Source organism: Amphiura filiformis, chromosome 20 (genome assembly GCF_039555335.1).
Source record: "Amphiura filiformis chromosome 20, Afil_fr2py, whole genome shotgun sequence".
Taxonomy (NCBI): Eukaryota; Metazoa; Echinodermata; class Ophiuroidea; order Amphilepidida; family Amphiuridae; genus Amphiura; species Amphiura filiformis.
The window spans coordinates 10,138,961-10,153,684 of NC_092647.1; the positions used below are offsets into that span (position 1 = coordinate 10,138,961).

Consider the following 14,724-nt stretch of genomic DNA (forward strand, 5'->3'; position numbering starts at 1 on the left):
AACTGTAAAAATATGCATTATAAAGTGTGTCCTCAAAGGTGCTTAAAATTAAGGTATACATATTCATAAGTAAGTTTGATGTTCATCCTTCTACCATATAGCCAATGACAGGTACCTCGGAATTCACATTTAAAAACCCTGGTACCCTTTTCAAAATACCTCAGATCACATAAACAGTGCCAGAAATGAGTTTTCCAACCCCAAATTAGTACAAATTGATATGTCACACAAGTTTGTAGCTCAAATGGTTCAAAAGTGGTAAAAACGCTTATTTTAAAGATGGCGGCCAGCAGCCATCTTGAATTTGAGGGTCAAAATGGGCACGGATTCCCAAAACACCCCCAAAAATGAATTCCTCACCCTAAAGTAAACCAAATTCAACTATTTATAGTTTTTTTAGGTGAAATGGTCCAAAAGTTAGAAAATACCTTATTTTGGGTACTAATTAGCATAATTTATGCTAATTAGGGGTTTTATGCATAGAGACAGAGTGTCTCTTTGGATGAATCTTTTTCTCTTGCCCCAAGGAACATCCATGCCAAGTGGGACCTTTGTTCTAAAAAATGCAGTGTTCAACTTCTTAGCAAGTCTACTATTAGGGTGATTGCGCCATCAAGAGACCCTGGGATGCATGCATGCACAGAATTTTTCGTCGTGGTATTTTGTGGTTTTAACAGCTGTTAGGGTTAATGTATTAGATAAACACCCAAAATAGTAATACACCCAAATGTATCAGAAATGCACCCAAATGCATTAGGAATAACACCCAAACCCACCTTCGCCAGGTTTTGCATCGCCGCCCTTCTTTTTTCTTCTTCCTTCTTGTCCTTGTCATCTTTTTTTCTCTTCCGCTTTATCGCCATCCTTCTTCGGAGTCTCCTTCTTGGGGCGCCCTTCTTGGGCGGATCTTTTTTGTGGCATCCCTGCGGGTGGAATCTGGTCTGTGATCTCCACTGCGGCGTGATCGTGCTGCATCTCGAGTGGAGTCTCGTCGGGCGGAATCACTGGACGTTTTGCCGTCGTCTTTTTGTCGCCGGGTTTTGCATCTTTAGCAGATGAGGATGACGATGATGTTGTGGTCGCCATTTTACGCCATGTATTTGGCACAGGGTCAGATCTTGCCTGAAGTATGACAGAGAAACAAATCCAGCATTACATATCATTATGATTTTTGCAGAATGTTGATTAACATAAAGATGCTTTAGGCGATTTGTTAAAGGAGAGTAGCTATCAAGTCAAAACACCTTTTCAATGCCAACCATTTCAGTAGTGACCACTCCTTGAACTTCTTGCCTAATCATGTCATATGTGCTCCTCTTGTAATAATGCCTAAGTCACTGTCCAATCATAAAGGAGATTTTGGGGTGACACTGATGAGTGGGGGCATTTATTCAAGGTCAATTTTAGAACGATAATTCCCGTTAAAACTCACGCTAAAATGACAAACTATGAACTAGAAACACTGACTTCTGGTTCACTTCCGGGTTTCCAATCCAGATTTTCGCCAATTATTCATGATTATTGACGCTCTTATCGACCATGTGGACAACTTGGTAAGCTTACTACACAAGATAGCATGGAAATATCAGCATTTTTGAAACATCTTGGTTGGAAAAAGTGGTGGGGGTGTTTATTTGAGGGGGGGGGGGCGACTAATTGACGAAATACGGTAACTCAGCTGTTTGTTTTTTGATTAAGTCACAGGCCAAAGTCACTGAAAATCACATGCACTAGTTATGTTACCATCCAAATCGCTTTCTGACAATTCCTTTTAATTTGTCTCATAATTATTTGCTCCTGGCCAAAGATTGGTAAATAAATATGTTTATATACCTCATCTATAGATTCCTGTCATCTGATTGGTTGAATGTGCAGTCATTGAATTAACTATGCCCTCAAAATGAACTATGGACCGGTCATGTGCGCCCCGATCAAACTGCTTAATCGCAACATCCACGTATCCATTCGGTATATAAAACAAATGTTGACTGCTTTATTCGGGACATGGTTAAGATTAGAGGCCCGCGGTGATCTCAAAACCATGCCATGACCTTGCGCCTATAATTTTAACAATGCCCCTCATAGCAGTCAATATTTGTATATTATATGCATGCTTACACCCATATTTTGTACTTTTTCTCAGAATTACAAAAAATGAGTTGGCAATTATTGAAGCAGAGTGACGATATGTAATGAAAATACTACAAATTGCTACCTAGGACAGAAGTCACACCATTCTGAGGAGAATGTTACATCAGAGATTCCACAGTTTCACTCAAAAACCAAACCTGAAATGTGACATCAGTTACATTGACTAATCCATAGTATCTTTGATGAATGAGAGTCTACATAATCTGACCTTACCCATTCAACATGTATTGTACGCCCATGCAATTCAGTCCTGTGTAGATGATTGATGGCTTTGGTAGCTTCAGAGCTTGTCGCCATGGTAACAAAGCCATAGCACAGGGCGCCTGGACTGCGAGCATTGGTCACCACTTTGGCTCCTACCACCTGTGTGTCGAGAATGAAACAAAAAATAAATATTTACGTGTGAATACAGACATCGAAACTCCATTGAAAATCTTGAAACTGTTCATAATGATAAGGCAAAAAAAAGAAGTTGTTTGCTTGCCCTCGTCCGACCGACCGTAGAACTTTTTTTGTTGAAAAAAGGTGTGTTTTTTTGCGATTTTCCCAAAAATGGCATGTATTTTTCGCCTGAAAACCGATGATTTAAAAGAAACGTTGTAAAATACCATATGCATGTTTTCAGATACCACCTCAGCGCCTAAGCTCTAATACAATTTGCTATCCACCTGCACATTTCGGACGGCGATCTAGGGATGAGTTTATTTACAGGCAAAATATAACCGTGCATATCGTGCAAGAATGGATACAATATAGCATATGTTAAAATATGGTAAAAGTAGATAAAATTTGAAAACAGTTGTACCAGATATTCATTTCTTGTTTATAAATATTTAGATTCATGATATTTGTTCAGACGACTAGGAAGTAACGTTGCACTATTTTTTTCAACATGTTTGTTGAGGCTACTTTTATTCAGAGCACAAATCCCTCGGTATAAATATGCTTTCACTTTAAACATGGCGGACACAACAAGAGTAGCGCTAGCTGTACAGGTGAAGCAAGGGACCGAACACGCTGATTAATATGATAGTTTTGAAAAGCAGAAAACACTACATGTAGGAGAATTGTACACTTCATTAAATGTAGGCCTACATGTAGAAGAGCTACAATTGTTTAAGGTGCAAGTGGCGAGCACAGATGCTGGACCATGGCGTGATGTTGCTGCTACGGAAATGCTTGAACCATTAATTGCATTCGCCAATTCGGTATTCGCCATGTCTGTTTCTGGGAAACGAAAAAAAAAAAAAAAAAAAAACTTTTCCCGACCTAATCGACCACACCCAATTTTTAAAATCCATTCGAGGGCAAGCAAACAATTTTTTTTTTTTTTTTTAGTACTGTCTATGTTTTTTAAAATCCCCTGCATCAATGGCCCCAGTATGCTCTAAACATGTTCATACACACACTAGCTATTGGACTTGCATCTTTCTGTAGTCATACATAACTTGACGCTTTTTCCCGCCAACATTCTTCACACATGAGCCACTTTACCCTCCCCATGCGGGTGTCGTCTGCAGACGACAAGTTCAAATTTTTTTTCAATAATTAAAAAATTTCAGAATTGTACATTTTCATTATCATATTTGTAATCAGCATGAAAAATGCATTAAAATGAGTACAAACAAGCCCAGTATTGGTTCAGTGGTTCTTGAGATAGCTCTTGATATTTTGAGCAAATATCTCAAACTCTTGAGACTTTAAAGTTGAAGCCTATTGCTAGCACACATAGCATTAACAAAGTCTGCAACAAAGAGCAGGCATGAGAACGGCCTGAAAGTGTGTTAACGCCCAAAACAGGCTGAAAAAATAAAATAAATGGGTAAATTTGGACAGCAAAACTGCCTGAATTCAGCCAAAAGTCTCAAAATTCACATGCCTGAAAAAGGCTTGCATGCACCACTTGCCATCATCGAGTAATAAACTAAGACAAAATGACCCACGGTGTTAAGGGCGTACTACACCCATATATTGATTTGATTGGTCTAAAAAAATATTTTTTCATTTATAGCTAGGCGATATATGCACGGATCATTTGAAATAAAAAAAATTATGAAAAAACATTGTTTTTCACCTATTTGTCTTAATTTGTTGATTGGTTGATAAGGACGCTTATTCATCCCTTTTTAAGGGATTTTTTATTTAGCGAGAGTACGAGTCAATCTCCATAGGGATGGGCGATACCAGCTTTTGGTACCGGTTGTCGATCTAGAGCAGTCAGGGTGTGTGGGACGAAATAGTATAAAAAATAAAATAAAAGGAAAAAAGGGGGGGAAAATGGCCGCGGAGCGCGCTTGCGCGACGCAGGGGGTTGTCTGAGGGAGGATGTTCCCCCCTCAGAAATAAAAAAAAGTGTGCAAAATGAAGATCTAATTGAAGCGATTTGGTGGACCATTTTGGCCGCACTATTATGCCTAGGCCTACTAGTGTAAAATTTTAGTTTGGCGGCCGAAAATTTGTGAAAGCCTTTCGTGGACAAGTTTCCCTATTATCGTAGGGCCTATGAATTGTTTTTAAACATAAATCGGCGAAAGCAGAAGCTTAAAATGGCCACTTGTATATCGACACGAGGGGAGGGTAAAATGAAGACTAAATTAAAGTGATTTGGTGGACCATTTTGGTACTAGTGTGTAAAATTTTAGTTTGAAAAAGCCGCTAATTTGTAAAATGACGGTCCATGAAACCTTCCGTGGACAAGTTTTCCCTATAAATTGTCAACATAGGAAATTCAATTAAAAAAAAGGGCCCGAAGTCAATTTGCAAAATTCGAGATTCGTAAACATGGTAAAAACATGCATAAATTGATGAAGTCGGTATGGAGTCCGTCTTAATAATGACTTTGGTCACGGTGGCAAAATGTGACGGACCCTGCATATCGGGCGGGCCCGTGATAGTAATTTTCACATGCTTTTACGATGCGGACCCGCCTTCAAGCAACACGGTGACGGCCATTGCATTCTCTAAATTCAGTAAATTTTCATCGTCAACCGTGTAATTGAATGGGATTATTTTGAAATTTTAAAACCGTCACAAACAAATAGGCCTATGTTGATAAATAATATAAATACAAGCTAAAACCGTTGGGGTTCGATAATGAACCCCACAAAACTAACCGACTATATTGGAAAATGCCACACGGCCGGGCGGTTTCACAAGTTGCCGGCTCGATCATGTCATCCGCCGCCTGGTGACGGTGGTGAGGCCATTATTATAGGACCCATTTCCGATCGACCCGACTGTGCGGGTTTTTATTAAGCATGGGCCTACTCAATTACGTGAAATTTAACCTTTTCTCCCTTTTTTCTCCTTCCCCCCTTTCTTCTCTTCTCTCCTTTCCTCTCTCTTTTTTTTTTTTGGGGGGTAGGGCCAGTCGGCGCCTCCACCCTGAACTGCGCCTGATGTGTTGGGATGCGGGGTACGTGTGGCTGTAGGCCTACCGTACAACAACAACTTTCTTTTAAATTAATGAAACAAAGCTTATTTTTGACTCAGAGTTTAATTTTTAAGATGCTAGCCAAGTCAATAACTTTGCACATTCTTTGCGCCCCTTTGTTTCAACTCTTGTTAAAAGATGACATAAAACTTGATGATCAGCTGACTCTTTCTGTTGACAATTTAAGTTTAAAACATTATTAACCCAATTTTTGTGTTAAAAATAATTGTAAACAAAACCAATACAATTGGCTAGTTTCAAATCTTTCGTAACATTATATTAACCCGTGTTTTTTGTAAAATAGTTTGTAAAAGATTTGCAATTAGGCCCTACTTTTATTGGGATCGAACATTGCCACTTTACAATGATCAAGGACACCAAAACTTTGGGTGTGTGAAAATCCTATTGTTAAAAATTTTATGAAATGAGAATCCCTAAGCGTAAACTAGATTCTATACACTTTTGAATTTGAATGATAGGGCGCTGCTTTGTGACGCTTCAAGTACATTAGAAAACAATTGTTATTTAAAGTAACATTTTTCAAAATCGAGATTTTTAATTGTAATAGGCCTAAATATAACATAACAAACAGTGCACACCCTGAAATGTTTTATCGTAGGTACATGCGCCGCTAATGCTCGCCATGATGTACCGCTGAGTGCACTATCCCATAGACAATTCATTTGATTAATCAAAACACTATACAGTGTACAATGCGAAGTAGGCCTAGCTGCGAGATCTGGATCTGGATCATTTATACTTCAATTAAGCAGTGAATTCTGCATCACACTAGAGTTGGAGATAGTCTAGGCCTACCACACAATTTATTCGCTACCTGAAGTCGCTAATGGGCTATTCCAGAAAATAGGTGCACACCCCCTATAGAGGAGTAAATTTTCAATCAAAGAAATATCCGGATTTCCAAGTCTGCTTTCAGAAAACGACTGGATTTCCAGTTGCCAATATTACTGGAAAAAGCTTAGAAATCCAATCAATTGAAGGAAAAATCACGGAAATGTTGAAAATGAGCTCTCAAATTGAGGATTTCTGATTTTAAACTATTTTTCTGCTGGATTTTTTGCCTTTGGGCACTTAAAAGTCCGGATTTCCAACAGTCACGACTGGACAAAAAGTCCGGATATCCGAACTCCTCTATAGGGGTGTGCCTCTATTTTCTGGAATAGCCCAATAGAGAATGAAAGATTAGAATATTCGCTTATTTTTTTGTTTTCAATTTTCGAATATTTTTGTCAATACGCTCCATAAAATAACTCTATAGGCCTAGGCCTATTCTGTAAAGTATACCGATCGTGATAATGCCAGATCGGAAAATTGAGAGTGTCGAGTCCCTCCTCGCCTGGTTACGATTGTAGCGTTGAGGAGTAATTAAGCAGAAGAAGCAGAAGATACCGCCCAACCTTAACCAATTAGTAAATCAGTAGTAAACATGGCGTCGCGTATTTTTGCCTTCCGAGCTGTGAGTGCACTGATTTTAAGTGTTTTTCACCGTGATTTAAACATGGATTTTCTCAAATGGAAGGAATAATCGTAGGCAACAGGTAAGTGACGAAATATAAAGAAGTAAGGGTGTTCCATCAGTTTAATATCGAAGTTGTTACCATTGTGAACATAGCCACACACATATAAATCAAGCGTTCAGTAAGCTTTTCTATTTTCTCAGAAAATGAGCACAAATTCACCCTAAAACTGAAAACCAAGGAATTGACTGTTCTTTAATTTCAACCTTATGAAATCTGAAACAAATGTGCTGCCATGTAACACAAATTTTGCATATCATTGTCAACTGGAAGGGGAAAATAAGTTTAATTTCATTGATAACATGAAATTGATGCATAATTTTTCTTTTCAAAGCTGTGCATAATTAATGCATTTCCAAAAAAAAAATATTTTGGTACTTTTAGAGTCTACCATAAGTGATAATATGTGTGTGTAAGTGGTTTCACGGTATCAGTTCTGAAATAGTTAAAATTATCAAAATTGTGACATGGTCCTCATGTACCTCTCTTTGGCTTGTACCATTAAAAGCATGTAAGCTACATTATTATCAATGCCACCAATAGAACGAGAGGATTTGCCCCTTCATTTTGCATACCACTTTGACCAATTTTTTTCTCTCATTTCTTCGCAAAATGCAAAAAACCTGCAAAAAATGTGATGGGTGTAGTACCCCTTAACATAAAATCCTTGCTTCAATCAACTCACCTTTCCATACTTGCTGAATGCAGACTTCAAGTCGGCCGCTCTGGTGTTCTTGGATAGGTTGCTCACCCACAAGTTACGACCTGCCCTTGACGAGCCTCCAGAACTACGCCGGTCTGCGAACAAGATAGAAACAATAGTAATGAAGTTATAACACTATTATTGCTTTTGAGGCACATTGTTTCCATTTGTGCCATCAATAGGTTTTATAGGCTTGCCAAAATGTATTAACAGATCCCTGAATTAGATAACAAAAGTATTGTTTTGAGACCCAGCCGTGTATCTATCGCCTGATATTTAACACGGTAGATACAGAGCTTTAAAGTTTCCACCTTGTTCTACTTGAAAATAATATCTCTGTGTTATATTAACCCTAACAGAACCAAGTCTCACTAATTAAAACCACTGTGCGTGCATGCATTCCAATCGCCTTGATGACGCAATCAGCCCAAGTCATATATACAGATATACCCAGGGAATCGTTGCCTGGGGCAGGGTAACCTCTGTGGCTACAGGTCAGTGATCTTCTGCATGGCATGCGAAGGGTCCGAGGTTCGAATCACGGGGGTACCAAGTGACTTCTTTCTTCACCTTCTCTCCTTTTCTCCCCACGAGTTAGGGTTAAGCAACAAATATATGGCTGGGTCTCAAAACAATAATTTTATTGTCATTCTATAACAGATCAACCTTAAAATGGTTTGGATGTACAATGTAATTTATTCCCACTTTTGTGACTATTTTGATCAAGTTTACTCCTGTGCATAAGTTGGTGAATCCATTTAGTCCTCATTCATGTGAACGCACCAACGCATGTGATTGCTGTGACGCATGTATTCTAGTGTGTAGTCATCATAAAGTAGTATGCATGTTCTATAACACAGCTCAGATATAAGGATAAGCCAATTGGATTGCCAGTGTTCAATTTAAATTGCTCTCCCGATGACATCTTTATAATAAGGTTAGGTTTACATTCTTTGCAGTGTACATACTGCATCAGCAAAACAGAGTACAACAGCAGCCTGCTATCCATGCATAATTTCATTTTTTTACCTTTATCATCTTTGGATGATGTTGACGATGGTTTCCCAGCAGTACTCGAGCTGCAAAAAGAACACCAATCAAAAACCAATGTTAGATTCTAGAAATGGTGATGACCTGGCCATAGGAGTTGGCTGAAAAATAAAATTTACTAGAATATTTGATACTTTGTGTTTTTCCTCTTTTAGTGCCTCATATTTGACATTGTCGTAACTTTTTACGCAGAAGCGGCTGCATACCTTTCTTCAAACTTATTTACCTTTTACACCCTAACGTCATACTTACCACACGCTTGTATGGTGAAAAATCACCTCACCACTAATTGTAATATTTTGTAAATCTTTACTCTCATTTCATATTTTGCACCATTGTGCATTATTCATGCTAATCAAAAGTTATTTTTTGTAGTTTTATTATCAGCTTTGTGCCACCATCAGACAAACTGAGATTTTTCATAACATATTAAGTTCTTCCCAAACTCAAGACAAAGGTATCGTCAACCTTGTAGTTTAATGCCATCATCCAAAATAAACAGAACAAGTTTCAGCAATAGAAAATTTTTCAAAACAATCGGGTAGATAAAATAGATTGTCGGATGATTTTCAATGAAATGAACGCAGACACATCTCTGGCTCCCTCTCTCACATCTATGCCAGCATCTCCATCCTTTCTTTGCCCTCCTCGGCTGGTACAAATTTCTCGAAGACACGGTTTTGCCAAGAGCAACCTTTGCATTTCCAATTTGCGTATATTAACGTCTCGTTTGATCTGTTTTGACCACTATGTCTGGCTCGTCTGGAAACAATCGGGTATGAAACGCAGGGTCGGATTGTACCCGTAGTTGTATTTTCAATTTGAGAAAACGTCTATCTACTGACACCAGATAGTATTTTCTCTGCTAGTCCCCACAAACCCTCTTCCCGTTATTCTGTAAATATCCTGTTTTACATCCAAATCAAAATGAACACATATTTCAAACATTTTTATAACTAAAAGAATAAAATGTAAAAAATGAAACTTAAGCAGGGCTACTTGTTGAAGAAATCCAACTTTTCCATGTGAAATACAAATGTAGTTTATTTCTTGAAAGAGATTAAGTTACAATAACTATTTTGCCATTGATGATCATGTAACAAACCTTTTACTCCTGGATGCAGCACTACCTGCCGGACTTTTCTTCTCGGAACCCGCATCCTTAGCCGTCTTCCCATCTCCGGACTTTTCATTGCTTTTATCATCGCCTTCTTTCTTCGCATCGTTCTTATCTCCAGCGTTCTTCTCCGGAGTTTCAGATTCCCACTTCTCCTTCCCCTCATTCTTATTATCCAATTTGTTGCTGTCTCCGCCCTCCTCGCCAGATTTATCGTCAGACTTTCTTGGAGTGGAAGTAAGCTCTGCATCGATTTCAGCCAGTGCGGACTCTTCAACGTGGACGACCAGGGACTCGTTATCTTCCGGTTTGGATGTAGAAGATTCATCAGCTGCTGAAGTGGTAACATCTTTGTTATCGGGGGCGTCTACACCCGGGATCCCAACATCCATTGAGGGCGCTGTTGCATCGCCACCTGGCGCAGGTGCATCTTGAGACTGATCCTGTTCTTTACTTGCTGAAATCGTCATAGGTTACATATGTGAATAGAGCAACTTGCAAATAAGTATGAAACGACATTAGAAACTTGAAAGCACACGGTTAGCACACATGGCTTGTTTTTGTATGTAACTGGATGCCATTCTCTCTGCAAACAACACGAAGAATTGATCATGTGTGTCTTTGCTTGCAAATTTGACAATGATACTTACCGACTGACAAAACAGATATTTTAATTTTGTTCCAATATTTACAATATAGGTTTGTGTATGTAGATTTACTTTTATGGGACAGCATGCAATATATTGTTTAGGATATGGTACTGAGGAACACTTTTGACTTCAAAAATTGATCACAAGAAAGCTTATTTCCATGTTCTCGTCATGGTAGACACACACTAATGTCCTTAGTCGGACACACTGAAGTCCTTCGTCCAGTAGCACTCATCGGAGACTGGTAGTTTTCTGATGAATGCCTCGCAACATATAAGGACGCCAGGTAGCAGGTGATTGCTGGTCTGTGACGGCAGGTTTCCATCCCATCTCAACATCTACTCAGCATGGTCACGACAGCTTGCATCGTTATCCTTCCGACAGCTCACTGGATTCGGGAATCGGGAAAGAATGAACCACTGCTGTGTACCCACCACACATTGCTCGCACATCCTACCACTACAACCGATATCATTGAGACTGTGAGAATCCTCAATGCAATTTCAACAGAGTATATTTGCATTGTCCAACGCGATGTATTATCTCGACACATCGAAGCAGAAATGAAGATTCAGCTACAAGACATTGTCATGTTCTTCACAAACAAAAGGGTGTTCGTGACAGAAATAGGCGACTGTGGAGGTATCAATTTTGACCAAACCCACACCACAGCAGGTTTTACTGTGAAGATGTTGCACCAGATGACCACTTGCAGTTGCAGCATGTTTTAATATAAGTTCAAATAACAGGTAGGCAGTTCATCAAGTGCTTTTTTTGCGATCAAAGTTGGATGTTTGTGAGAAATGGACGTCTGTGAGTGTGGAGCTATACATTTTTGACCAAATCCGCACAAAACAGCTTTCCTGTGATGAAGTGCTATCATGTTGTACCGGAAGGCCAGATCAGAGAATATGTTTAAGAGTTCCAGGCAAATAACAGGTCTGCAGTTCTTCAAGTAAATGTTTGTTTTTGATCATGTTGAATCAATTGTCGAAGTTACTCACAATTTTTGTGCGCAACACAGAGCTCAACTAAATAAACTTTTCGTCCAATGCTTACGATGTACAATATCCCAACGCTTGCAACGTAAAATGTCCATCGGATACAGGCGAGATTGAAAAGTGAATACATTTGCAAACATTTTGGTTAGCGCAACATTCTCAGGTTTTCATCTTGGAAAGTTACGCTGGTTCTGGTTCACAAAAATCCAAGCACGAAGGTAGTGGAAGAAGACACCATGCATATAAGTTCACCTGGTAAACGGTTCTCCATAAGTGTAATGAAATCGTTTACTCTTTTATGTAGTCTGGAATTACTGGTTCCTATCACAATGAAAAGTTTTTGCTTTCTTGTTCTTGAATTTACAAAATCACCATTTCAAACATGCACCAACTCCATTGACAGTGCGCAGAAAAATTGAAGCTCCTCCGATTACTGAAAACAATACACCATCAGACCAAATGCGATTAGATGACGCACAAAAAAGATGCCCACTGCTATGACTTGCTGTATCTCTTCAACGATGTTCACCATTGCGTGCATTTGTGGCGGTAGGTACCAGCAGTTGTATTCGTTCTTTCCGCAACCGTCGCGTTCCTGCATCTTCCGAAAAGGCACACCTTGGTGGAATGACACTGCAATCATCATACTGGATTTCTTCACTCAAGTCTCCGCTGCAGAACATAGCAACAGATTTCTGGGTTGGTTGGTGGGTTGGTCAGAAGACATCAGTGTCAGCACCTTCGGTTGGTAGTGGTTGGTTACCATGGCAACCTTGATGCCATCACACTGAGACTGGTTATTGTAAAAGGACACTTCCAATGTTGACAAGTGCTATAACATGTTGGAAAAACTCTCAAAGGGCAACTGTAAATAAATTCATGCTTAATTCCCAATTCACTGAATCTGTTGTCTTTCAACATGTCACAATGTGTCGCACACTTTATAGCATAGACTTGGTACATGTAAGTGTTGAGGCGCTGTACACACTTTTGTTAACAACAACATATTTCCCCCTTGAAAGTTGTTACAAAAGCACTTGTCCACATTGTAAACTGTTCACCTATCAGTACTCATTGTATTGGGTACTGCTTAGAGCAAACCGTCCTTGGAAATAAGCTTTCTTCTGATCCTTGAAATATTGTATGCAGTGTGATGATGTACTGGGCTGGATGTGTAACAAGGTTTGGTGCGAGTATGAGGAAAAGGGTAAACAGTGGAGGTGGGACTCGAGTTGGTTTGTATCATGGACAGAGATGGGAAAGGGGGATGTCCGATGCGTGGATACCGTACCTTTGTCAGCCTCTCCACCAGTCGTGTCCCCTTCAGTCTCCTGTAATGACACAGAAAGGAAACAATTAACTCTTTTGTTGCACATATTTGACCTGCTCCCACGGAATCAGTGTAAAGTCGCAAGTTGATGGCTACTGAGTTGATGCTCTTTATTGGATGCACACCTGTACAACAGTACATTTGTAGTGTGTCTTTGTGAATGGGGTCTTTGTGAATGGGGCATTCTGCAAGCCAGTAGTACATTGTATGTCCTGATTCACAAGACATACCACTGGCTTGTATAGGTGCACTTCAAACAAAGAGCATCAACTCAGCAGCAAGGAGGTCTCAAAACTACCAACTTGCTCCTTTACATTCTGTGGGAGCAGGTCACATACTTGTGAGAGGAAGTTTAAGGATTTAGTTTCTACTGATCTAGGATCCAGATTAACATGTCAGGATTGAGGTTAGCATGATGCTTGAGGTTGTAGGCCAAATGCGAGGCATTACCACAAAAGGTATCATCCTATTGTTAGGGCTTTGTCATATTTTCTTATTGAAATTCTAGGCCAAGAGTAGACTACTCTGTAGTCCACTTGCCCATTGTACATACTCTGGATATTGTATTTAGCTTAAGGGGGTACTACACCCCTGCCCAATTTCGTGCCTATTTTTGCATTTTTCTCAAAAATTATAGCGCACTGGGGACAAGTAAGATATGTATATTATAGGGGCAAGGACTGCAACTACTGCACTGGAAATTTTATTTCAGCACAGACAACACTTATGGAGTTACAGTCAAAAATGAGGGAAAACCAATATTTGATCAATAAATCAATAACTACTTGCGTTGAGTTACTGAATTATCAGTACAGTAGTTGCAGTCCTTGCCCCTATAATATACATATCTTACTTGTCACCAATGTGCTATAATTTTTGAGAAAAATGCAAAAATAGGCACAATTTGGCCAGGGGTGTAGTACCCCTTAAAACTCTGATTTAATTAATGTGTGCACAATTGATAGATTTTCACAACTGATTTTTTCAGTCACCGTACTTCCTGTCACCGTACTCCCTCTGTTTGTTAGCTTCCCAAGTGGACTACTGACTTTGGATTGCGGTTAGCATTTTTAACACGGGACTCTATGGAGAGTTAGGCCAATTTCTGGCCTAACTAAAATTGGTCATGATGTAATGCATCTTTAAATGAATCTGGCTTGTGATTGGTTGCCCAGATCTCGTTATTGTTTAAATCCTCCCGACACGTACCATTACCATTAACTATACATGGTACACAACTATCTATGGAATGCTTTTGTGCTGGGGCGAAAGTTGGTGGATGAACGTACGCATCTAGCGCGTATTGTACCACCATGCTTAGTCTTGTGGTTAGATAAACAAGTATGATTGACAGTGTGTTTTAGAGAACGAAGTCCCGGGGTAAAGTTCTGCTTAAAAGTGAAAGTCCATAGTCGATTTTTAACTCGGGACTTTCGCGATTAATACTGGTAGATTCTAAAATCAGAATTGTTCAGTATTGAAGTGCCAATATAATTATGACATTATGATATGTTGCATTCAATAATATAAGCCGACGTACACATTACTTTTACTGTCACTAATATAATTATATAAACTTTTTCATAACAATTTGTACTAGTATTTTGATGTAATAAATATCAGTATAATTTCAAGTTCAACTGAATGCTTTCATCATGATTAATAACATGCTTTTATTTATTAAAAATCGACTATGGCATAGTCTAGGCCAAGAGTTGCCTTCACCTGGTTTAATTTCAACAGCACTGCAT

The 14,724-nt window shown here is 39.1% G+C and overlaps 1 protein-coding gene across 1 annotated transcript in view; it reads right to left on the reverse strand.

Annotated features, from left to right (window-relative positions):
- The window catches only part of LOC140142939 (uncharacterized), a 45,627-nt gene that overhangs the window by 11,721 nt on the left and 19,182 nt on the right, over window positions 1-14,724 (reverse strand). The window contains 6 exon segments of the mRNA XM_072164967.1: window positions 838-1,122; window positions 2,365-2,514; window positions 7,808-7,920; window positions 8,855-8,904; window positions 9,981-10,449; window positions 12,935-12,974. Coding sequence (XP_072021068.1) covers window positions 838-1,122; window positions 2,365-2,514; window positions 7,808-7,920; window positions 8,855-8,904; window positions 9,981-10,449; window positions 12,935-12,974 — 1,107 coding nt within the window.